At 47.1% G+C, this 25,643-nt stretch overlaps 1 protein-coding gene across 1 annotated transcript in view; it reads right to left on the bottom strand.

The window, feature by feature from the left end:
• The window catches only part of Dock2 (dedicator of cytokinesis 2), a 409,837-nt gene that overhangs the window by 300,064 nt on the left and 84,130 nt on the right, over positions 1 to 25,643 (bottom strand). Inside the window, exons 23-25 of the mRNA XM_046421400.2 lie at positions 17,578 to 17,686; positions 6,726 to 6,796; positions 4,871 to 4,977 (exon numbers count right to left, since the gene is read on the bottom strand). Coding sequence (XP_046277356.1) covers positions 4,871 to 4,977; positions 6,726 to 6,796; positions 17,578 to 17,686 — 287 coding nt within the window. The remainder of the gene's footprint in view (positions 1 to 4,870; positions 4,978 to 6,725; positions 6,797 to 17,577; positions 17,687 to 25,643) is intronic.

Raw genomic sequence — 25,643 nt, 5'->3', positions numbered from 1 at the left:
TGACCAACGCTTTTCCATGGGCAGCTAGTACATCTCAGGCTTCCTGCTGGTTGTTCTGCTACAAAGTTAATCACAGTTGTGTAGCTAAAGAAACTGAAGCTGAGAGAGGCTACTTGCTTAAAGGAACACAGCTAATTAGTGACCAGGTCAGGATCAGAAAGAAGGATGTTCTGAATCTCATGGTGACATTCCTGTTCATATTTCAAACACAGAACCTAAGGCTCAGTGACATTATAAAAGCTCACCAAGCAAAGCCATCACTAGAGTCAGGGGACTTTGCTCTTTTCCCAACCTGATGCTGCAATAATACTGGAAAAGATATTGCCCTTATGGCACTGGGCACACTCGGCCTCCCCTCCCCCCACAGCTGCCTGGCCACCGTGAACTGTGACTTGAGGTGCAGCTGCTGCAGATACTGCAGGCCATGGTCAAGCAGCAGGCAGGAGGAGGCAGCTGCAGCTCCGAGGAGGACGCTCAGGCGGGTGCGTGTGCTGCCCACACAGCCACTCAGCAAAGTCCCCAGTGAGGAGTCCTGGTAGCTGGAAATCAACACGGGAAGCGTTTCCAAATCCTCACCAGCTCACTCCTGCGTGTGTGTGCTTTCCCCCTCCCTCTGTTTGGAGGTTGAGGAGAGAAGTGAGCAGTGTGGATTCTAAGCAGTTTACACTGAACCAGATGGCGCATCTGATTAGCATCAGACGAAACAGACAACATTACTTAGAGATGAGGTTCTCCTGGGGACAAATCCGTTCCAACAGTGCAGAAGGCTTGGTTTCTTCGTGGGCTCCCCTCAGAGCCTCCTGGGGGCATATCTAGTCCTCTCTGCTCCCCTCGGAGTCACCAGGCATGTCTGAGCTTGTGTTGGAGAGGACAGAGATTAATCCCTATAGATTCTCAGTTCTCCTCCCGCTGAACTCTGAGGTCATTTCGCACAAGGAAGCCACCCCGTGGGGAGCCACTACCACTGGCTACTCCTTACTCACTCCTTCATGGTGTGTGCTAACAAGCCACATCATACCATCGGGCCTGCAAGGCAATCCAGCAATCCAGCCTGTGGCTGTGCCCATGTTACAGGAGAGGACATGAAGATGCTCTAGGATTGGGTAGCTGACTCAAGATTGCAGGGCAAAGAACAGTGGAGGCCACTGGAGGCTGGCTGCCTCCATTCTTTAAAGAGTCCCAAGGCCAAACCACCAGAGAGGATGGCTGGCAAGTGTCCAGGACCACACGAGTATGGTAAGGCCTGGAGCAACGTGAACAGCAAAGGGAGAGGCCACCAACCCTCCCCTGCCCAGCCTCCTTCTAAAAATACCAAACACCGCCATTTGCAAAAATGCTCTGGGGAGGTGGAACAAAAATGGGAAGAACTTACAGACTCAGGCCCTTTCATTCATCAAGTCCCAAGTTCTCCAGACCCCCGAGGAAAAACATGTGGCTTCCAGGGCAGCGGGAGAGTCCGGGCTTAGGGTGAAGTGCAGCTATGCAACACGAGGAGACTCGCTTATCACAAGGAATCTAAAGGTCAGGATAGTGGCTGAGAGACTGCAGGAGGGAAAATCTGCACCACGAACAGTGAAAGTCATCACTCTGTACAGAACATTGCGCTGAAAGTGATGTTGCACTAAGTTCTTTAAATGCCTCATATATCTCACTAGCCTAGAGAACAACCTTCTTTTTATTATTATTAGTTGTTCAAAACATTACAAAGCTCTTGACATATCATAGAGAACAACCTTCTAAGTCAGACACTATTTTATTATTCCCATTTTACAGATGAGCTTACTGAGGATCAGAGAGGTTAAAAAATCATCCATGGGGGCTGGGGTTGTGGCTTAGCAATAGAACGCTCGCTTCACACGAGGGTCTGGGTTCGATCCTCAGCACCACATAAAAATAAATAAACAAAATAAAGGTATTGTGTCCATCTACAACTAAAAAAAAATTCTAAAGTCATCCATGGTGACACAGCTGATAAGGGACTGATCCAGGAATTAAATTAAATTAAATGACCCAAGTGCCAGTGCCCATAACCAGTAAACCCTGGGCCCCTCTGTGTAGGATCCTCCCAAAGAGAGGTTAATAAGGTAGCCTGCCAAAATCTGACAGAGTGCTTACAACCTCCTGGCCCCTCTGCTGGATGTCCACACAAATGCTGAGGGTTGTGAGTACAAGCCAATGCCTCCGACAAGGCTCCAGGAGCTTGCACATCTGGCACTTACATGAGAGTAGCCCAAAGCAGCTCTGTCCCAAGGCACAGGGTGCTTCACAGGAGAATAACAGGACGCATTCATGACAGCTTGAGTTTGGCCAGCGGGACCAAGCTCACCTTGGTGAAGGGTATGAGGGTAGACACTCGCCCCAAAACAGTGGACACCAGCAGGTGTCCATGAACTCAGCCTGTCCATCTGGAACTGAGCCCTTCAGAAAGGGGAGGAGCTGAAGCTTCCCTCTGGGTCAATTCAGTAAAGCAAATAAAGAGTGGGACAGCTGAGCCCAAGAGCCCAATGCCCTCCAGCGCCAGGGATGGGTAGACACATGATGTTCTGTGTCCTCTGGAAAGCAGGGACCCAAGGGTACTTTGTTTGCCTGTTCCCAGTCTCTGGATCTATTTGGAGGTAGGAATTTTACATTGCCTTTGTCACCATGAACAACAATAGGGCTGGCCTCCTGTCGGTTAATATTAATCAGAGGGTTTTTACAGAATCTAAAGCTGCCGCACAGCAGGACTGGGAAGCAGCAGCTGGCCAGATGCCCTGTGACCCTGTTAGCCCTTGGGGGGCCCCTCGCAGCCCAGGAGAGGGGGCTCCAGGAGAGGGATTACTCGTACTTCCACAGGCTGGGATTGACACACATGCCCAGTCTGGGCTGTGCTCACTCTTCATCTGGCCTCCATGCTAAGCGGGACCCCTGATAATAATGGCAGCTCAGAACAATGAAGGAGAGCCAACTAGCCAGCTCCCTGCCATCTGTGCAATGCCATGTGTAGCTGGAGGTGTCCTTGTTACATCTCTAGGACTGGACTCGATTTGTCTCAATGGTGACACCACCCCAAATCCCAGCAGGGGCTGCCAGAGCAGGAAAAGGCAGGCATATTTCAGGGCCTTCAGAGTGAGGGGAAGTTCATGTGGATGTGGAAATCAGAACCTTACAAACACAAACGTCTCCCTTTATGAAGCAGCAGTGATGGAAGACGGGCAGCTGGGCTTACCAAGGTCAGTCTCATCACTTTGCTCAAACCACCCTGCACAAACCAACCACACACGTGTTGCATTAAAATGTTCTCACGCCTAAATGGTCAGGAAGCCACACACACGAATATGAAAATCACAGGAATACCTGCCTTCCCCGTGTGTCTCTCTCCTACCCTAACCCCAGGACAGGATCCAGACAGCAATTTAGGATGCACCATGCTAACCAAGACTGGGCAAGAAAAACACCTTTACAGCGAAGTGGTTTCTGAATGTCTCTGTGATTACCAGGCACTTTACATAAATATTCCAGCTTCACTCCCTGAATAAATTCCAGTTGGGCCAGGCAGAGCCTCTGGATTCTAAGACCTCAGTTTCTCAGTTTGTGTCTCATTTCATTATTGACATCAGTGTGGACAGAGGAATTTAAAATTGGAAAAGATTGGTCTTAGGGTCCAAAAAACAGTGCGACCTCCAAAGTCATCCTTTCACCCTTCTAGAGGGGAGAGGAATGCGAGGTTCTGAACAGGTAAGCAAAGAGGGGCATAGGGCACGCTCCGTTTTGCATGATCCAGGAATGCAGACTGCTGTCAGAAAGGAGCCAGGGAGTGAAAATGAACTTCTGAGCTCCCCGCCCCTATCACATCTGGAGGAGCTCTGGACATCTAGTTCACTGGCCTCAGAAACAAGAACCCCTAGTCTCTTGACAATAGGATGCTTGTCAGAGGACTCGGGCTACCAGTTTAAGGGGACAGCCACTTTGTTTAAATCCTGTCATTCCTTGATCTCCAAAAGATGCCATTAAGTGAAATTAGTCAAAGTTCAGAGGAATTACCTAATAGCTTCCTTTGAGTGATAATAATAAAAAGCCAAGAGAGAAAATATAGCCCATCTATTTGATTATATATCCAAGGAGGGTTACAGAAGCAAACATAGAGGCTGGGAAGACTGGCTTCTTCTGGAGAAGGCCCTGGAGTGGTCATACACAGGTCCAAAGGGACCTTTCATGTGGTACCTTTTCATATCTTTGCATTTAGATCCATATAAATGTATTACCTATTCAAGAATAATTTACATTTTTTAAAAGCTAAAAAAAAGAAACCCTACAAATCCTACTCAATCAGAATCTCTGAGCTGGGCCCCAGGAATCCACATTTTAACAATGTTTCCAGATTATTCTTACATCCTTGAAGTTTTGAGAACTTCCCAAAGATCAGTTCTATTAAAAGGAACCCGGCCCACCTCCCTTCAGGTTACAGACAGCAATAGTAAATCGTGCAGAGAGAAATCTTCTCATACCTCAATGACCTAAGGTATATACGCGTCTCTAAATTTACTGCCCCATTACTTTTTCTCAAGAAAAATAAACACTGCAACCTAAGAATCCCCCAAATCAGCTTAGCTTCTAAAATCTGAGCCGGCAGCCACTCTCCACTTCGCACCCTCATGTGGACTAAGGGAGCAGTGATTTGAGGTAAAAATGGGAGTTCATAACCCACTTGAATCGAATGTATGAAATATGATATGTCAAGAGTTTTGTAATGTTGTGAATAACCAAAAAAAAAAAAAAAGTGTTTTAAGAAATACAAAAAAAAAAAGAGATGTTTTAGTGTCCAGACAGGTCACCCTCTCCTGCCAGATTCCAAAAGAGGACTCACCCAACCCAGACGCCTTGCACTCACCTTGCTTTTTAAAGAGATTGCTCTGGACGATCTCGTTCATGGATTGAACTTTCTGCTTCTGCAGTTTCACAGGGGGGATGCAGGTGTAGAACTCATAGAGGAGCTGGCTGGAAATGGGAGTCAGGGAGAGCAAATTAGACCCAGCATCCTGCCCCCCAGCACTGACAGAGCCTCCTGGGGTGCCAGGGTCACTCCTGCTCCCCTCAGACCCTCAGTTCCTGACAGAGCTCAGGGGCACAGCAAGCCTCCAGCAAAGATGCGTCAGCTGTGGTTGGTGTTGAGTGTTAAGAGCATTTGAAGAGATGTAAAAATCTGAAAGTGGCACTATCAACCCTGAGTCCTTACTGCATACCCAGTACCTTGCATGCACTGCCATTTAAACCTCGGAACTCTATAGTTGGATAGGATATTCACCCCAATGTTACAAGAGAGAAAAATAAGCTTTAAAAAGGTCAACTAACTTTCCCAAGGTCAGGCAGCTAGAGAGTCAAAGCAACAAGAAAACCAAGTGCTAACTTCATTAGCATATCATTTTATTTATAAGTGCTTATGCTTGGAAATGCTTTATGATACGTCTTAGGATCAAAAAAGGTCCTTAAGTTTAAGAACATCTGTGAAAAATTGGTGGGTTGCAGATAGTTCGGGGCATCAAAAAGGAGATAGCTCTTTCCAGATAAAAATAAAAATATCTCAAAACAGAATAACAGTCCCTGTCAGCTTTCCAGAAAAAAACAAACAAACATGATGGTATTCATTCATCCTTTCAAGTATTTATTAAGCATCTACTTAGTATGTGACAGACAACATGCAGAGAAATGAGAGTCATGGGAACAGACTTGGTTCCAGTTGGCATGGATCTTACATTCCAGTGGAGACGCACACACAACGCAGACACCAACAAAGCAACATGCTGTGATCAATGCAACAAAGGAAATAAATAGGAAGCTATGTCAGAGAACAAGGGGCCAGGGGTCAGCGAGGATTTAATTGATTTACAATATTCAGAAGTAGCTTTTCTGAAAAGTTAACATTGAGCCTGAAGCTGAAGGACAAGAAAGAGCCGGCAAAGATCTTACGTGAACAGAAAAGGGACATCTGTGAAAAAATTGGAGCTCAATGATATCAAGTGAATATTAGAGTATAGTTATAAAAGCTGCACCAAGGACGATTTCTCAATTTCAATCCATGGGTGGCAGTTATGCAAACATGAGCCTTGTGGACAGCAGGGTAGGACACGTGGGAACTCTGGGTACCATCTTCAAACAGAAAAGTATTTAAACATAAAAAGGTGTTTTTTTTGTTTTTTTTTTTTTTAAACATCTCCTGTTATGTTATCTAGGAACTCAAGCAAATTTAAGGACAAGAAAAAAAGATGAGGGTATATCAGATCCAAAGGCCCCTATTTCACCAGTGTAATCACATTAAAATTATGGGCTCATCCATGAGATGAATGGAGTTTAAAAGCAGAAGCACAAGGGAGCCCAACTCCATTGTCTGCCCTGTGTCCTTAGGGTGTCCTCCCCTTGCCACTATAGGGCTTAGGAGGCAAAGACTAGAACCTGAGCAACCTTCAAGCCCAGGTCCAATTGAAACATTTGCCCCAAACAAACATCTCTTACTCTATATGTTTACCTTCTGTAGCTTCACAGGGATGCTTATGGTTTTCATCAAAGTCTGACACAACAAAACCAAAAGGTAAATATTCCCATGCAGGAGTCCCCGGGCGAGGCTCCTGCCTCATGCTTACCCTATCCCTGAACTGAGCGCCCGTCTGGAACTCCCCACAAGAGCCCTCCTTTCCCTTTGAATCCCTGGCTGACAGCAGAACCGGGGGAAGTACATCATAGGCTCTCACCTGAGTAACTTTGCATCAAAGACCGTTTCAACATCGTGGAGGACAGAAGGGATGTATTTCAAAGCCGCCACCTGGGTGGAACATGAAATAAACATGAGTGAGGCCACATCCAGCAATTCGGGGAGGGTGAGGAGGACGCTCTATGACACAACACCGATCAGAGTTGAAAGACCCTGCACCCAGGACCCTGCCACATGATTCGAGGCTGTGGGTGGATTGAAACCCAGGCCTGCACTTTTCTGCACATAAAAGAGAGGTCCCGGCTTCTGTCTAAGATGCTGCCATCATACAGTAGAACCATCATAGACTTGGAAGTGATGCAGATCTGGGGTCAAATTCTATTTGCACACCATCTTAGCCATGTGGCTTTGGACAAAACACTTAACCTCTCTGATTGTCAGAGTCCATGTCTTTAAAAGAGGAAAAGTGATATTTATTTTGTAGGATTGTGAAGAATAGAAAAGAATGTGCATGAGGCATCTAGCAGAACCTCCTGCATATTTTACGTGTTCAATAAATGGTCATTTTTATTCTTCTTAGAAGATAGTGTGCTTGAATTGATTTGCTGGTGGCAAGAATGGCTTGGACTGAGTTATTTATATTTTCTCTCCATGGTCTGTTTAATGAGCAAAAAATAGTGGGAATGTAAATGATAGCGGGCAAGCATTGGGCTACAGCTCGGCTAAAAAAGCTGCGACTGTGCTGGGTTGTTACTTTCCTTCCAGGTAATAAATGCACATCCAGAGACGTGAGCCACACCCACCCCCAGCACAGTAGCACCATTTGCCAGGCAACCAGACAGACTCCAAGTTCAGCAGAGGGACTTGCAGGTCACATGGATGGAAAAGAATGTCTCAGAATCGAATGGAAGTGTGCATTTTTTATTCTTTTATTTTCTATGCTGTAGGTCTTCTATTATCAGTATTATCATCCTTTGGCAATCAGACCCAAATAAAAATCATGAAAATTACTTTCTTAAAGAAAATCTTACTCCTAGCCATACACAAATAAGCGTCTTATTTAAATAATGATGATGACTCTTCTCTGAGAATTTACAATGGGGCAGACGCTGTGCTGAACGCTGTGAATATATTAGCTTCTTAATTACAGCCCTGCAAGGGAGATATTATTTCCATAGATAAGGAAGCTCAGTCGCATTAAGATTCAGTAACTAACCCAAGGTCAAAAAGTTGGCAAGTGTCAGCCAGGATTCAAATTCAGGCAGGCTGCTCCGAGATCCGCTCCTTGGAACCCTGAAGCTGCATGACCCCCTTCCTCAAATACCAGCTCTTTCTACCCCTTCATCCTTTTCTTTTTGTTGTTTATGATTTATACTATCAGTACCATGGATTTTATATACAAAAAATAAATCACATAAAATAAGGTTTTGGGGGTGAAAATCGTCCCTGAAGCCCCACATTTTCATCTCAGCCCCAATCTGTCCTTCCCAGAAGAGACCACTGTTAACAGTGTGGGGAATTTCCTTCCAGATTTTGATCATGCATGAGTACATGTGTTGTGTGTGTGTGTGTGTGTGCGCGCGCGCGCGCACGCACGTGCACACATGCATGCATGCAAATACACAGCTCTTTAACTTGCTTTCTGCAGATAGCCATCTGCCACTGTGACCTTGGCATGCCATATCACGGCGTGTGCTCTCTTCATTTCTGGCCAGCATTCTAAGTACCTGAATGGTATGCTACACCTCCTTCAACCCTTCCCCTGCAGATGGGCTCCATGCTATTCTCAGTTTTTCTTAATTATACCATGTGTGGTAAAATGACATTTAACACATAGATCTCCTTGTATTGGTAAGAATCCCTGCAGGGGGGATTTCTCAAAGAGGAACTAGTTCATCAAAATGGATACATGTGAACTGCAGTAGATCTCAAGTTACCTTGAAAGAAGCAGTGGCCAATTTCTTTTTACTGACTGTCTTGCTAACACTGAATATATAACCTTTTTAATTTTTGTCAATCTGATGAACAATTTGCAACTCTCTGGTTGGCAGCACAGCTGGGCATCTTTTCTACACTTACTGAATACTTGTAGTTATTAAGTTGCTTGTTCATATCCTTCTTCCATTCTTCTTTTTGGGGGATTCTTCTCTTATTGGTTTGCAGAATTCTCTAGGCATTATTAATATTAACTCTTTTGAGGTATCACTTTTGCAAGAATTTCCTCTGCTTTTCTATTGTTCATTGCTTATCTTTTAGCTTTGTTTATCATATCTTCCTTTGCACAGTAAGATTTTAATTTGCATGTTGTCAAATTTGTCAGGCTTTTTCTTTATAGTTATTGGATTTTGTGCCTAGAGATCTATTCCGTATGCTTTCAAATCTAGATGACAAGAGAAAACAGGCTGGTGTTTCTAAAACAATATTCTATTGGCCACTCTGGTCCCGTAAGATGGGCTTAGGTATGCTTCAGGGAAAAGGGGTTCACAATCAAATAATTTTGGAAAATATTAACTTAAGCAAAGATAAACAGTGAGTTTTTTAATAAACTGCATAACTTTTCAGGAATTTAATATGCTGGGATGCATTATGACATTTCTATAGGCTGTTACTATACAGTATACTGCAACCAACCTAGTTGGTCAAGGTCATCAGGAAACACCAAACAGATGTAGCAAAGTCCACTGCCTTCAGGACTGGGCAAATAGGAGGGGAAAAAGTGACATGGGATGTGCCTGGAGCAGCTGGAAGTGATGAGGCACTGGAACCCACACTCTCTCTAAGAATGAGTTGTTCAATTGTTCAAATGCTGTGCTGGCGAACTCAAACGCAGCTGCAGGCTGCATTTCTCCCCACCTCTAGAGTCTAGAGACCCATGTGATCTGAGAAGGGCTGGTCCAGTAGCGGTCACCATTTCTTCATTCATTCTTAGCCCACAGGAACACGGGTGTGAAGCCAGCTCCCCACCCAGGCCCCGTATGCACTCAGCACAGCCCCATTTCCCTACCCCGTGGGCTGCACCGTCAGGTACAGTAACAAGAATGACATAGAAGAGAGTGCATATGCCTATCGTAATGCCTGGCCCTCACCGGGTCCCCAAGGCAAGTGCATCCATCCCTAAACATCATATCTCCCCCCTCCTGCTCTTGGTCCACGATGCCTTCACAAAGTATAATGTGAATTATTATAATTAAGACCAAATGAAGCAACAAAAGAACAACCCCTGGGCAAGTTGGGGGAAGCCAGGGCTCAGTGTCTGCAGCAGGCTGCTGGTGTTCAAGAGCTGCTTCTCGTTCCCGGGCTGGGGAGTGACACCACAGCATTACAGTCCCCAGGGTTCCAGACAGACGCCTGCATGTACACACAGCAGCTGTTAGTGCAGAGGAGCTGGGCAGGGAGAAGGCGGCTTCAGAAGGAGCCCATCTTCCCAACGTCCTGCTCTAGGCTGGTAATAAAGTTGAACAACTGAGTAGCTGTCACCGGAGACTTAGGGTGTTATCAACACCACAGGAGAAGAGTTAATGTTCATCTGGCCCACGAGGCCCCACAGAGAGCCGGCAGGCCCATGGCTCTCTCTTCAGGTAGGGACAGCCTATTTATGACTTAGGAACTTGGCCAAGACTATTGTCACAGCCAGCACTGGCCACAAGGCTCTGGCCACACTCTTCCCCTGACACACCTGAGCAGGTGACACCAGGTGCTACCACCCTGCACTCCCAGAGGGGACAGCTCAGCTTATGATTCACTGGGGACCTCTATCTGCTGCATGTTTCTGAGGCCTGGGAGCTAGGAACAGGTTGGTTTTCCAGATCTATCGGACTCCTAGGAACTGCTCAGCTTCACTGTTGAGATGACTGCTACTCTCATCATTAATACTGTTATGCATAAAACAATAGTATATATTCCATAGTGTATAAAATATTTAAAGCAAACACACACATATATGCACAGATGCAATACATATGTGCATACACAGATAAAATACACTATTAATCATAGGGCTTTAACATAGGGACTATTATTGGAAACATTATATGTGCCAAACACTTTACATGCATGATCTCACTTAATACTATGACTGTTGCATGAGTAGATACTGCCATTCCATTTCACCAAAGAGAAACACTGATACAGAGAGGTCAAGTCACCTGCCAGAAGCCAAGCAGCCAGTAAGCAGCACAGCGTGGACATGCCCCCAGTGGCCCCACTGGCTCCTACCCAACGTACTCTGCTCTGCAGATGGCCATGGTGTTTTGGGAAAGTTGTTTCTTCTGGGCAAGGGGGAGGTTTATGTTGGAGAAAGAAGGCTAACTTGGGAAAAGAAGAGAATGAAGAGCCCCCTTTTTTGAAAAGAAATACAGTTTCCTGACATCCCTCCTCACACATCTAGCAGGTTGCAAGACTGGCCACAAGGAAAACACTGGCTAGATCAGAAATTAGGCAGTCATGGGGGGGGCAGGTAATTTCCTAGATTAATCACCAACTCTGGAACCTCCTGTTGAAGGCTAGCTACAGTCCTCAAGAAGAGAGCAAGACCCAAACCCAGTGACAGGGTTTGACTGGCCCAGAAAGAAGACAAGGGGGCTGTTGTACTTGGGGTCTGATATGACCCCATAGGCTCCTGTGCTGAAGGCTTGAACTCTGGCTGGAGGTACTTTGGGGCCTAGAGGCTGCAGGAGGTGGCCTAGTTACATGTGTTCATGGGGGAACATGCATCTGAAGGGTTTATTTTGTCCCTGGTGTCTCTCCCTCCCTCTTCCCCTGCCTCTGGCCTCCATGAAGTGAGCAGCTTTGCCCCACTACACCATGCTGCCATGATGTTCTGCCTCATACTGGCCCAGGGAAAAAAAAAAAAAAAAAACACGGAGTCAGCTAAGCAAGGACTGAGACCTCGGAAACTATGAGCCAAAACAGACATTTCCTCCAGGTTGTTATTCTCCGGTTCTTTGTCCCAGCAATGGAAATCATTGCTGCCCAGAGGGATCTCACGCAGAACTGAGCACTCTAGGCTGTTAGCAACAGCCACTGTTTAAAAACAACAAACCCCAAACCAGCAGACCCACCTCCCTGAACTCAAAGGGGCCCCATCTGCTCAATGTTTTCAGATTCTCTCTCTCTCTCTCTCTCTCTCTCTCTCTCTCTCTCTCTCACACACACACACACACACACACACACACACACACACACAATCACACACTGCAAGCATGATCAATCATGACCATGGTGGGTGCCAGCAGACAGCCTTCTTGTAAGCTTTAAGAACATGTCTTAAAATGGCACCATGGGAGAAGGCTGGATATCTTCCTCATTCAAGAGCCATGGGCATTCAAAACTCTGTTCTCACACCTCTGATGTTCATACTTTGACTTTAATCAAAGGCTAGAGGGCCAAGGCCCTTTGGAAGGGGACCCACAATGTCACAGGGGTTCCCCAGAACAGGTCCAAAGAGGGCATTTCCTCAGAGAGGCTGTTTCCCCAAGGAAGTGGCGTTTGCCTCAGGAGTCTCGCCCGTCACCTATATTCCTAGGACCTGAATCCAGGCTGTGCAAGACTAGAGGTCTGGTTCCTAATCACCACCAAATAGTGCAGTTTCATTAAACAATACATAGTTTTCTTTTCTTTCAGGGAGCAAGAAGGGAAGAAGGCCAGCGGGTTCTAGAACACGTGTTCCTCCATGCTTTCTGTCACCACATTATGTTGGTCCCTGGGTCTCACCAGGAGGAAACAGAATGCAGTATTCTGAACAGCCATCTGAAGAGGCAGACGGTCTGACCCCAAGTCCAGGGGAAGGCCACTTTACTTTGTGACATTGGAAAAAGCTAAATTTCTGTGGTCCAGTTTCCTGGTCAGGAAAATGGAGAGAATAGTGACCTAATCTAGGGGTTGACGAGAAGATTGCAGGAAAAGCATGATCTCTCAGTGTCAGTACATCTTTCTCATTGGGACAAACTGTCACTCTACCTGCCACCTGTCTTCATTCCCAACTGTGGCCCCTAAGTGTGGGCAAGTGGAGAAGAGGGCAAAATCAAAGGATGACTGAAAGGTTGGGAGGAAAAGCCCAACCTGCTGTGGACATGGAATGGCATTTCCCTACACCTGGGGTTCATCCTGTGGACCACTTCTCAAAAATGGGCTGCTTAAAGGTGGTGTATACACACCATGGAATGTTAGGCATAAAAATGAATGACTTTCTGAGTTTTGCTGGCAAATGGATGGATCTGGAGACTATCAGCTAAGTGAAATAAGCCAGTCCCCAAAGACCTAAGGAATGTCCCTCTGATATGTGGATGCTAACACACAGCAAGGGGGAGAGAAGGGAAGACTAGAAGTTCAGTGGCTTAGACAAAGGGGAATGAAAGGAAGGGAGAGGAGACGGGAATGGGAAAGACAGTAGAATGAATCGGACACAATTCTCCCCGATCATGTATGAATACCCACCAGAGAATTCACGTTCAACCACAGGATGGGATCCTAATTAGAATAAGTTATAATCTATGTATATTTAATACATCAAAATACACTCTACTGTCATCTAAAAAGAACAACAGAAAAAAGAACGGGCTGCTTTTCTCCCGTAGTCTGGACATTTGGCCATTTACAATATTCACAGAGAAAAGGAGGGGCTGTGGAGCCCGCTAATTCGGGGTGCCTTCGTGACTGTGACCCGAGCTCCGCCCATCTTTGCTGTCATTTAGCTTCCCTCCTTCAGCCTTTTGCCCAAAGGCTGGGTCTTTAATAAAACTACACTATTCCTCATGGTGACTAAGGAAACGGTCTGCGGACTCTCACAGCCTCGATTCAAATCCAAGACCTGCCAGCGTTTCCGAGGGTTAAGTCACTCAACCGCTAAGCCTCCTCGCCTCGTCTGAAAAGCAGAGATAAGAGACTTTGCTTTATAAGGTGCTTGTTAGAAAAAATCAAATGAGCTAACAATCTATGTAAAGCCTTTAGCTCGGTAGCTTGACATATCATAAACGATAAAACACAAAACAGAACAAAACGCAACAGAAATGGTCGACGCTGCTTCACATCCTTTCATTCATTCAGCCGATGGATAATCGAGCACTTACTGTGTGCCAACCACTGCTCCAGACACTGGGGTTACAACAGACAGGGCCCCTGCCCTTCTTGACATGCTGGTGGGTCTGTCAGCATGTGTGGTGATCAAGTGGCCAAGAGAACATGCCATCCAACTCACCAGTTCTGTTCAATCCACTGGTACCATCAAACCGGGGCATTGTGAGACGGCACAGATCTCAAGGACAAGGGGCAAGCTGGTGTGCAACATCACCCTGGGCCTTCTGCTCACATTTGAGCTGCATCCTGTTCACAAGTGTCTCCTGCTGGCCCTGTCAACCTGCTATTGGTTTTGCCAATGATGCTCATGGGGCTGGCACACGGATAGCCCTGGCCTAAGGCATTCCTGTGGTGTAGAGAAGGACATTGACTTTGGAGTCAGGGGACCTGGCTCTGCCACTGTGCAGAGGGATACTTTGCAATGAGTTATTTAATTTGTGAGCCTCTCAGGGATGTGGAGGATCAATTTTCTGCAGACCTCTAGCAGAATTAAAAAGATAATGTAGAGCCTGTCTCAGGTGGGTCCTCGATGAGTAGAAGGCCTTTCTATTGCTTTTTCTGCCCTTTTTGAACCACTGGCTTTAAATTTAAACCAGCAGTTTTGGGGGAGCTGCTGTCATGCCAACTCAGAACAGTAAGGAAGGCCACAGAAAGCACTTCACAGAAGCCAGATGAACCTCTCAGATGGGGAATAACTTTCTTAAGTCCCAGAACTCACAAAGCGTTGATCTGAGCTGGAACTAACACAGACATGGCAAAGGGTTCTCTCCAAAGCTGCTACCCTGCTGGAAATACTCAGTTTGCACCAGGAACATCGACCCTGGGCATTCTTATTCTACACTCCCACCCAATGCCCGTGGCAGACAGGACTAACACATCACAGCACTCTCCCGCTGTTCCCCTTGCAGACTCAGAATTCAACCTCCAGACACCTTATGCTGTGTCTCAGGTGAAAATTGGCCATCATTTTTTTCCCCATATAGTCCTTTCATGTGAGTCTGTTCTCCTTGCAATGTGTATTTGGCTTTGTTTTGTTTATTCTTTAAATGAATAAATGAATGTACTGACACTATTTGGCTTCATGTGACAAGGTTAAGAGCACGAATAGCTTCCATTCTAGTAAAAGACCCCCCAGAGTCTTTTAGTCTCTGAAGAGGTTGGAGGGATAGGTATAAATTACTGAAAATAATTATGCACCAGCCCTATCCTCCAAGCCTTAAGTGCATTACTTCTTCAATCCTTCTTGTCCTCTAAATCCGACTTTGGACTCCCCATCTTAAGGTAAACAAAAGCCCAGAAAGTGGAAATGACTTTCCCAAAGTTATAAACCCACATGTGGAGCCCCCCCCCCCCCCCCGCACTCCTGTCGCAAACACCAAAGTCTACAGAAGATTCCTGGCCTGAGTTCTGCTGACGTCACGTGGCCTTGACCTCTCTGAATCTTCAGCTCATTCCTCACACCCGAAACAGCATCACATTATTCTCCAAACTTGAATTTGCTCTCCAAATTTGAATATGACTTTAAATCCCTCTTTGATGACTTTTCAACAACCATGTAAATAGGTGGAAAGCATCATTGGCTTTATGTAAATCCCTGAAGCTAAATCTGGCCCTTAGAGCAAGTTTAAAAGAGATAAAACGCCTTTGCAAGGCTCTAGGGTAGAATCCATAAGAGGAAACTAGCATAATGTGGCCCAAATCATGGAGAAAGCGGGGCTCCTGACACAGTTGCCCAGACAATGAGGATCGGGGTGAGAAGATCCTTGTGCCCACACTGGAACAATCACGTTAGTCCTCGGCACTGGCACAGAGTCTTGCGATTTGCCCCTTGGCAGAGTGTTCTGGATCCTCACCCAGGGAGGTTTCACAGGCGAGGGGACAGAGACGCTGGGAAGTTATATGACCTGCGCAAGGCCACTGGGTCCACAGAGAAGCCCGTTCCTGTGCACCCAGCCCTTGCAGGGCACTGCCCATGCACTCCCCACTCGTCCTTGCCCCCTTTCTTTCTTCCTCCTCCTTTCTTTTCCCACCTTCTTACTCCCTCCATCTTTCCCTTCCCCCAGAACACATGTGGTTCATCACGGGGAAACGGATTCTGAGCCACAGGGGCAGCTCTGACCTCTCCTCCGCGGCTTCCCCTCTCTGGGCCTTGCTCCTTTTCCTCCCCACAGTGTTGGCCGCCATTTCTGCTGCTTCCCTGGAGCCTGACTCAGCCCACAACCTCTCCCACGGCGCTAGTTCATATCCTAACGCCACGCAGCGCCTTCCCAGAAGCTCAGCTGCCTCGGTGATGCACAGGGGGGCAGAGGGGGAGACAGGCCGGGCTCTTGCCTTGCTTCCCCATGCTGCCGCTGCCGCTGCCTCTGCCCCTGCTAGCCCCTTGATCAAAGAATGACCAGAGCTTTAGGAATGTGAGGAAGATGTCTTTAAAAACCAGTAAGAGGGAAAGGAAAGTGAAACTGCAAGATCACAGCCCCTATTCATCACAGGGCGACATCCAGGTCCACAGCAGGAGGAAAACAATCAGTGTACAGATAGCTGAAAGTACAGGTTGCAGCGCGGTCCTCAGAGCCAGGCAGGAAGAGATCAGGATGCTGGTCCTGCCTCTCCCCAGCGTGGAGACCTGTAGAAGCTTTATCAACAGGCTGAGCTTCAGCTCTCTCATGTACAGAATGGACACTTATCACTGTCCCTGGTTGTGTGTCCATCCACCTGACAGATGTTCAACATCCACTATGTATTAGGACTGTTCTAGATATTCAGTGATAAGCAAGACAGAGCCCTCCTACCACACACACACACACACACACACACAGGCTCCCACTATTTGTTAAACCAAAAGAAGCCCTTAGCAAAGCAATTCCCCAACTTTGCTTCACATTAGAACAACCTGGGGAGCTTTTGAAAGTCCCCATGCCCTGGTTGCACTCCATACCAATTAAATTAGCAAGGCTGGTGGTGGAAACCAGGCATCAGAATTTATTAAACATCCCCAGGTGGTTCTGATGTGCAAAGTTTGGTGCCCTTAGCGTCAGCAGCACACGCCCTCGACAGACTCTGCCTCCGTCTCTCCTCAGCGCCACTCTGGCTGAACATTTGCCTGATCCATTCTAAACAGAGCTGGGCAATCCCCTGCATAATGGATATTTAAATTAGCAACTAAAAGGATAATGTCGATTTTTAAAACCAGCAGCAGCAACAATCTGCATTAGCTCACTGATTTAAATAAATGTGTCTGGGTTCCTTCCATCAGGAGGCATTGGGCAGCCCTCCACACACAGCCCAATGCTCAGGAGTGGAAGTCCCCCTGAAACAGCCTCTGCATTCAGATTCATCTGCTCCCCTGCTTCCCAAGCACAGGGCAGGCCTTCAAGGTTTCTCAGAGATGTACACAGTTTGCAAATGAGCATCCTGAACCCCCACATTCAACATCCCATTTCTCCAAATTACCCCTTGTCTATAAAACAGACTCTTTAATCCTGAAGGGGATTGAGAATTAAGTCGGAGCCCCACCTTAATAGGAAACTGCCACCTTTCTGTTCTCCCACTAGAGCAGACCAAGTTTGACTGACTTCCCTCCAGATAACACAAGCTTGGGAGCTATTTTAAAAGGAGGCCCTGCTACAGTCAAACAAAAAGGGCATCTGCTTCCTCCTGCCCCAGGAGCCCTATCAGCAATGCAGCCAGCCCAGCCTTCAATTAACACCAGGCTGCATATTTAAGCCCCAAAGTAGTCATTATCTCAGCATGAGGTTATTTATTGGATGACCAAGGGAAAAGACAGAGATTTCTCTTTTTCTTTTGTAGTGTGAACCGACCTGCAAAAGGATGGTGGTTTTATGTTGACTTTTCATCAGGTTGTTGATGGATTCAAAGAGCCGCCTCATGGATTCTTCAAACTCCATCTGTTCTTTGCCTTCATAAAGCCTGAAAGAAGACACATTTGGGTTATTTCTCAAGCCAACAGGCAACATCTTTGAAAGAGTGTGCCAGCTACAACCTTCATTTAAAATTTAAAAGAAAAAGGGTCAGGAGATGCAGAGGGGAGGCTGTGGTCATCAGATTTTCAAAGTACCCTGGAAACATCAAGGAGAAATATTTTCAAATCCACCGCCCCTCCCACTTCCCACAACCTGCATGGCCAACGGGCCCCACAGTTTACTCAGGGGCCTCCTGTTCCCTTGTTTCAGGAGGACACTTATTCTGGCCTCTTTCTCCTCTCATTACAAAGATCCTACATTTTTATCATAAAAAAAATAACAGAAATGCATAGTTTAGAAACTGAGAATTCTCATTAACCCAAGCAAAAGTCAGCTCTGTCAGTATTTTGATGTGCTTCCTTCCAGAGGTTTCCAGTGCCTCCTGATGTACACATGTGATGGTGCCTGGAAGCCATCCTCTCCTAGAGAATCAGGTCCCCAAGTCTCACCACCCATCCCCCGCCTCAGGAGTATTGCTCAGCCCCAGGCTTTTCCAAACAAGCTTTATCGCCAACCATGAAATATCCGCAGCCTAATCTGCAGCATCCAGTGTGAAATGCACAGAGGAGGACTCCTGTCACCGGCTCAGATATAGAGTCTCTCCTGTCACAGCCTGACATGTCAAAAACTTGTCGGCGCCTGGGCTTTGGTAAAGGTGCTTTGCTCAGATAAAGCACTGACAGGCTTAACAGGTATGTTTGCTTCTTGAAGCCCAGAGCTGGACCAGCAGGGCCACCTCGCTGCCATCTCTGCACAATGCCCGCCCCACCCCTCTCCCCTCTTTCCTCTGTTTCCTAGCTCTAATTGTGTCTTCTGTTTATCAGCTTCAGTGTGGGTCATTCTCTCTGTGGGAATCGGGGACTTCATCACCAGCCACTTCCTCTTTCTCTTTCTCTCTTTTTTCCTAACCGGCCATCTCAAAAATCCTCCCGGAGTAGGAAGCTAATGGGAAGCCAGAGCTGGTTGTCCCAATCAGTTCCAGGGAGCTGGCAATTGCCGTTGACCTTCTAGGAATCTAGGTCAAGGTCACAGAGAGGCCCTGTGCCCTGGGCATCTTCATTCTCTTCTCTAAGGCTCGCCCTTCTCTCTCCCTGCTCCTCTTCACCTCTTCTGGACCTTCTCCTGGAGCCACAGATACCTCCTGTAGAGTGTGGACTACAGGGAAAGTCAGCTCTGGGTGAAGACCCCCACTGCCCTGCAGGAACGGGGCACCTTGTCAATAACCACGAACCTCATGGAGAGCAACAGTGCCCAGCCCTCTGGGATTCCATTAGGCTATCCCCCTCCTCACAGCCCTGCCACCAAGCAGCCCCATCATCCTGCCCACTTGGCAGAGGGTGGGGCTTCAGCGGCAGGGCCTGGCCCCCCAGCCAGAATCAGAATCAGGATGCAAGCGTGGCCGTCCGGCTCTGGAGCCCAGCTCTCCATGTCCACCACCTCTCTCAATTTCCTGTGCCTCAGTTTCCCACCTGTGGTGTCGGCGGCCACAGGGCTGGCAGAGGACTGCACAGTGGCTGGCTGAGCACAGAGCTAGGCCCCAGGGAGCACTAGCTGCTGTCCTGCTGCCAATTGTGAGAGGACTTTCCCTGCTGTCATCCCCACTCCACAGGTAAGAACACAGGAAATTCTCATGAGCTTGAAACCTGCTCAATCCCACCTGCTCTGGTCTGAATAAGATTCATCCCCCAAGGATTCATGTTGGAAGGTTGGACGCATGTGGTGATGTGAGAGGTAGTAAGACATATGAGAGGTGGGACCTACTGCAAGGTCAGTAGGTCACTGGAATGCACCCTTGGAAGTGATTAAGGTAGCTCTCTTAAGAGGACCAGTAATGGACCCAGCTATGTTCTGGCTTCTTGTCTCATATGAACTCTCCCTCTCACCTGTGCTCCAGCGTGATGCCATCAGCCAGAGTCAAGTCAATGCCAGCACCATGGCCGTGACCCTCCAGAAACTATGAGCTCAGTACACTTCTTTTCTTTATAAAATTGCCTGGCCTTGGGTATTTCATTGTAGTAGCAGAAAACAAACTAATACATCATCTCAGTGGAAAAAATGGGACCAGAGTCCCATTCTGTCCTTGATCAAGCACAGAAGAAGACTGGATCTTAATTCATCGTGGTCATGTTGGCTTCCCCACAACTACTTTCTCTAGCCAATGGATAGTCCATCTCTCCAGAATTTTGCTTTGAAAACTGTTACTTTTTCCCCATTACAGCTACCAGAAACATTTAATAGACTATATCACAATGCATCCACTAAGTCACTTGTCTTAGTATTGAGCCTGACAACTGCCTCCCATCAGTATTTGACACCCAGACTTGGCTGCCCCAGTATCGAGATGCCAGTGGGCTCTTCAGTCAGGCATCCTCCTTGGTATACTGGTGTGCGTGTGGTAGAGGCCATTATGACCAGGTAATCTTCATGGGAACTGCCTGCCCCACCAACAGGGATGGTCACTAGTGACACTTTTCTGCTAAAAGACAGCCCCATCCACCCATCAACTGAATGGCTTTTTGGTCAGTTCTCTTTCTTTCTGTAAGTTGTCATTTTTAACAGAGAAACATAATAACGGACTGTTGGGAGTCATCTCAGTGGTAGATCTCCGGCTCATGTTCAGGGACTGCTCTGGTTCCCACTCATGCGGTATCTGATGACCACTTTTTGGCTTTTATGAGCTGCAAAGATTCCTTACAACAAACTGCACTCTAATTAAACTAGTGATGGTTGGTTTCTCTGCAGCCCTCCTCTAGTCACAACTTCATAGAGTGGAACAAATTTCTTCCTGCTGCTTCCTGGGGTGGGGTTTGAAACCAAGAGTTCTCGAGAAGTCCAGAGAGTACTTTGTCCATGCTGTCATTGGAAAGATGAAGAGGCAGAGGTCCAGAGCAGGGAAGTGACTTGGCATCGCCATCTTTTAAATATTTGACTAAGGTAGGAAGGAAGAGAGGACCTCAGACTCTATTAAAGAGTAGGCCAACACTCTCCATTGATTTCAAACTAAATTGAATCTTGTTTTCATCCACAAGAGAGATGGGATTCGCTCTAGGTCAGACTGTCCCTATGGATAGCTTGGACTGGAACTCAGCATTCTTCTCCTTCTACGCTTCTATTGGATCCTGAGGGCTCTGACCTCACCGGGGATTAACCCACTGATGGCTGAATGACCACTGAAGGCAGTGGAGACTGCAGGAGGGGGGACCTGGTTAGAAAGTGTAGGTCACTGGGGGTGTGCCTGGGAAGGGGATCTCCTGTCCCTGGCTCCCTTTCCTGTTTCCCCGCTGTGCTTCTTTCCTCCACCACGCCCTTCCGCCATGATGCTCTGCTTCACCTGAGCCCCGAGCAATGGAGCCAGCTGATCATGGGCACAGACCTCGGAAACCATGGGCCAAAATAAATCTTTCCTTTTTAAAGTTGTTCATGTCGGGTATTTTGGTCACAGAATAGAAAAGCAAACTAACACAACTGCTGAGCCTAGAAGTGATCATCGTGGCAAATGCTCTAATCTGGGTGTAAATAAATAGAAGGGATATTTTGAGTAGTAAATGGCTAAGGCAAGAAACACGCAGGAGTTTGAGACTATATGGAAGAAACACCATATAGTTTTCTATGAGATGGGGGCAACTGGGCATTCCAGGGCCTCCTGAGAAGCTTGCAAAGACAAATACAGCCTCATCTATTTGCAGCACTTTGGCCTTGAAGTCAAGGGCGCAGATGCTGCTCCAGGGTCCTTTTTTAGCACCTGGTCTCTGTTACAGCTTCAGGAGAGAAACATTGTTTTCTGGCCTAGAACACTTAGAAAGGTACTTAACAATCCAGCTGATTCTGCCAGGGAACAAATTATGGAAGGGCCCCAAGGCCCTGGCCACAAGGAAAACTGAAACAACCTGCAAGGCACTGTTCTGGAGCCGAGAGCCCCATCACAGTCAGGCTCCCAGGGCTGGGATAAATACAGTCAGGCTCAGCCGCACGCACATGATTCATTAAGGAGACACTGCGCCCAGCTGAGCACTCTCCCAGTGCAAACACAGCCCCATATGGTGCACACGGTGCTCTTTTCCACCTCCTTCATGTAAGTACATCGAGCCTTGGCCTAAAACTGAGATAGCCAACCTGAGCCCACAGCCCAAGGGAGAGGAATCCAAACAAAGCTACTCGGGCTGTAAGGCACGCTGGCAGGTTCACTGTAGTATCCAGAGGCGAAGTGGGCCCCATTTTGTTTTCTAAATCACAGTCACTGCCAGCTCCTCTAAGTGACCCTTACAGGCATCCCTCTGACTGTTGTCCTGCCTCTTGGAGGTAAAATAGAAACTTAAACTCTCTAGGTTCCAAATCCTGCCTTGCCACATACGGGGAGAGTGTGGGGAGCAAACCTTGGCTACAACACAATCTCTTTAAGGGTCAGTTTCCTCAATTAGTAAAATGTTGTCTTCCCTGTAGTTTTTCCAAAAATCAAATGTAAGTAGAGCGCCACTCATCCAAAAATGGGATCAGAGGTGTTTCAGCTTGGGATTTTTTTTTCCTGGATTTGTGGATTTTTACATTTTTTACATAATGAGGTATCTTAGTGACAGGACCGGAGCCCAAATAGGAAACTCATTTATGAGGCTCATAGGTACCTTATACAAATATACTGAAGGTCACTTTATCTGACACTTTTGGTAATTCTGCTCATAAGACAAAGTTTCATGGTGTGGAATTTTCCACTTGTGGAGCCATGACATTCAAAAAGTTTCAGATTTTGGAGCACTCCAGATTTCAGACTTTTGGATTAGGGACACTCACCTCATAAATGTCATGTAAAGCGATTGGTACCGTGTCTAGCCCATGCAGACAGCAACCCAATACACACAGGCTATGCTTACATCACCTGCAATTCCTCTCCTGAATACATTACAGTTTTGGTTCCTGAGCCATAGAAGCCACAGGGAGAGAGATGGGCATCTTCACAAAGACCACCACCTAGTGAGAACTTAGCATGTGCCATCCAGCGAGGGGCGAGCCCACGGGTGGATCATTGATTACTGCATGCAGACGAAGCAGAATCAGAACAGGTAGACACCATGGCCAAGCACTGCCAAGGGTCAGGTGCTGTGCTAGTTCTCCATCCACATGGACTGGCCCTTTCCACAGGGGCTAGCACCTATCACCTATACTTTGCATATGCAAAAGAGAAAATACAGTTTAAAGAGGAGATCTTTAGAGGAATGCAATGCCCCCCCCCCAGTCCCCCCCACCCCACCCTGCTGCAATGCCCCCCCCCCCCACCACAGCTTGTCCTCCCTGCCTCCTTGCTCCCTCCCCAGCAGCCCCGGAGGTGCCCTGCAGCCTCAGCCCTCGGCCCAGCCCCCTCTGCCTCCCTCACCCAGTCCCATCTTTGCCTAAATTTGCTCTTGGAGAGATATGCACTTGACTCGTTTCACAGGAGCCTGGGAGCGAGACCAAATTAATTGAAAGCTTTTTAAAATGAAAAATGTTTTAAATGATTCCAGGATCTTTTCTAGAACTGAGCAAAGTATTCAGTTCCCAGCACACCACTTTGTTACTTTGCAACCCCTTCGTGCCCCAAAATGGGATGCCACGTACTCAGTGGATACCACAGAAGGGAGGCCACCTACCTAGTGAATTCCCTCAGGTGACCGATACACACTGCACACACCATCATGGAGGCCAAGACGTCCCTATCACAAAACTTCATCTTCAGCAACAACTTTGTTATGGTTTAGATGTGTGTCCCCCAAAAACTCACGTGTGAAACAATGCAGAAAGGTTTAGGATGAAATGATTGGTTTGAGAGCCTTAACCTGATCAGTGCATTAATCCCCTGAAAAGGGATCAGCTGCTTGGTGACTGTAGGCGGGTAGGGTGTAGCTAGAGGAGGGGGCACTGGGGCGTGCCTTTGGAGTATATATTTTGTCTTTGTTGAGCAGAGATCTCTCTCTCTCTCTCTGCTTCCTGGTGTGATGTCTTGAGTTGCTGTCCCCTGCCACACCCTCCCGCCATGACATTCAGCCTCATCTCAAACCCCAAGGAAAGGAGCTGGCTGCTATGAGCTGAGACCTCTGAAACCTGAGCACCAGGTAGACTTTTCCTCCTCTAATTGTTCTGATTGGGTCTTTTGGTCACAGCAGTGAGAAAGCTGACTGAAACCTTTCGACTGCTTTCTCCATCAGAGTGTCAACTCCAAGCACACAGGAAACGAGGCTATCTCTATCATAATGTCCCTCTGTCCATCGACGGGCCTGGAATATCGAAAGTGAGTTACAAACACGGGTCAGCAGATGAAAAACCACTGAAGAAGCGAATCTCAGCAGCCTCAATGTGGCTGCACAGAAAAGTCCTAGGAATCCAGAACGCATTGCCGTGGGCTCATGTTAAGGGCACCCATAGATCTCAAGGATGATATGAGTAATTACTATTATTACCTTTTCCACTAAGACAACTGCTGCCAACAGCTGCTATTATTAAGCATTTACTATTCTGAGTGCTGCGTCCATATTTATTTCTTTGATCCGTACTGCAACCCCATCATGTAGGTGTTATTACCATGAAGTGAATAAGGACACGGAGGTACAGTTAGATGGCATCATTTGTCCAGTCACTCAACTCATAAATGGCAGAACCAGAAGTTCAGGCCATGAGTGTCTCTGCCTCCCACCTTCTCCCATTAACCACTAAGCAGCATCCCCTCCTGGGGACAGGGTTAAGTGGCAGCCAGCTAGGAGCTGGAGCAGGTGGGGGATGGGCAGCACTGGGAGCCCAGGGGAGGACAGAGGGAAGCTGGCTGACCGGTTGGAACCTTTGCTTACTCAAGCTCTAAATCCAAGGTGACTGGACTGATGTTCCCACCCAGGAGCCAAGCATTTGCTTTATTTGAAAAGGTATAAATTACTGACTTCCAAAAAGAACCACTGAGCTGTTCCTGGTTTGAGAAGAGTGATTATCCTGGGAAAATCACAATACTTCAAGACCAGAGCCAGGAAGTCAAGCGCACTTTCTGTCTTTCTCTCCCATTGCTCCTCTCTCCAATATCTCTCTCTCTCTCTCTCTTTACCTGGCACTGAGCATAATTTGTAGCCGAACCAGTGGCCGAGTCTGTCTGAAAATCATTCTTTTGCTTACTGATCCTGCTTATATAGAGAAACCCTGCAGTGCGATCAGCAGGTATATTTCTGTCATAGTGATAGGGCTAGAAAAAGCTTGAGAAGAGGGTCCCTGTCTGATCTGCCTCTTCCCTGTATGGTCACTGTCACCCACCGTCCCCCCCCACCCCTTCCCCTGTGCCAAGGTTTATGAACCTGAAATAGAAGTTGCAGATGGAGAAGTGAAATTTTGGTGCAATGAGGTTGTGCTTAGCTTTCTTGATCAACAAAGGCCAGAGAAGATTTCTTTGAAAGGGTAACAAAATTGAAATGTGAGGAGTTATTTTGTTGGAAGACAAAGTAGGGAAGCTCTTTCTGGAAGGGAAGCAGTAAAGGAGGCTTAGGATGACCTTAATGTTGCCAGTCAAGCAGCCCCTGTGACTGGAGAGCCTTGGGTGGTGGTATTTCATTGAACACCCCCAGTGGGCAGTAGGCAGGGCCCAGACAGAAGCCAGTTCTCTGTCAATGACAAAAGGGTTTGTACTGAACTGTTACTTTTCCAGAGGGTGACATTTAAGGAGCGACCAGCCCTTAGGGCAAACTGCAAAGAATTTTCACTAGAGTCTTTCTTCCTGCTGTAAATAATCCCGGGGAAGAAGGATTTGTGGTTGAGGGGAAAGAAAACAAATTCTGCATCATGAGGGGAATCCTGCTTTGAAAACTGTCTCGAATAAAGGCATAGAAATTAACTTAATCACAGAAGAAAAACTGCCTCAGGTGGATGCTTAAACCACCTGAATTAAAAAAAAAAAAAAATAGAAG

The sequence above is a fragment of the Marmota monax genome, unplaced genomic scaffold (genome assembly GCF_021218885.2).
Source record: "Marmota monax isolate L192 unplaced genomic scaffold, Marmota_monax_Labrador192_F-V1.1 WCK01_AAM20220418_F8-fsc00084, whole genome shotgun sequence".
NCBI lineage: Eukaryota > Metazoa > Chordata > Mammalia > Rodentia > Sciuridae > Marmota > Marmota monax.
Note: the sequence above shows the minus strand (reverse complement) of the source record. Positions and strands in the feature narration are given on the sequence as shown.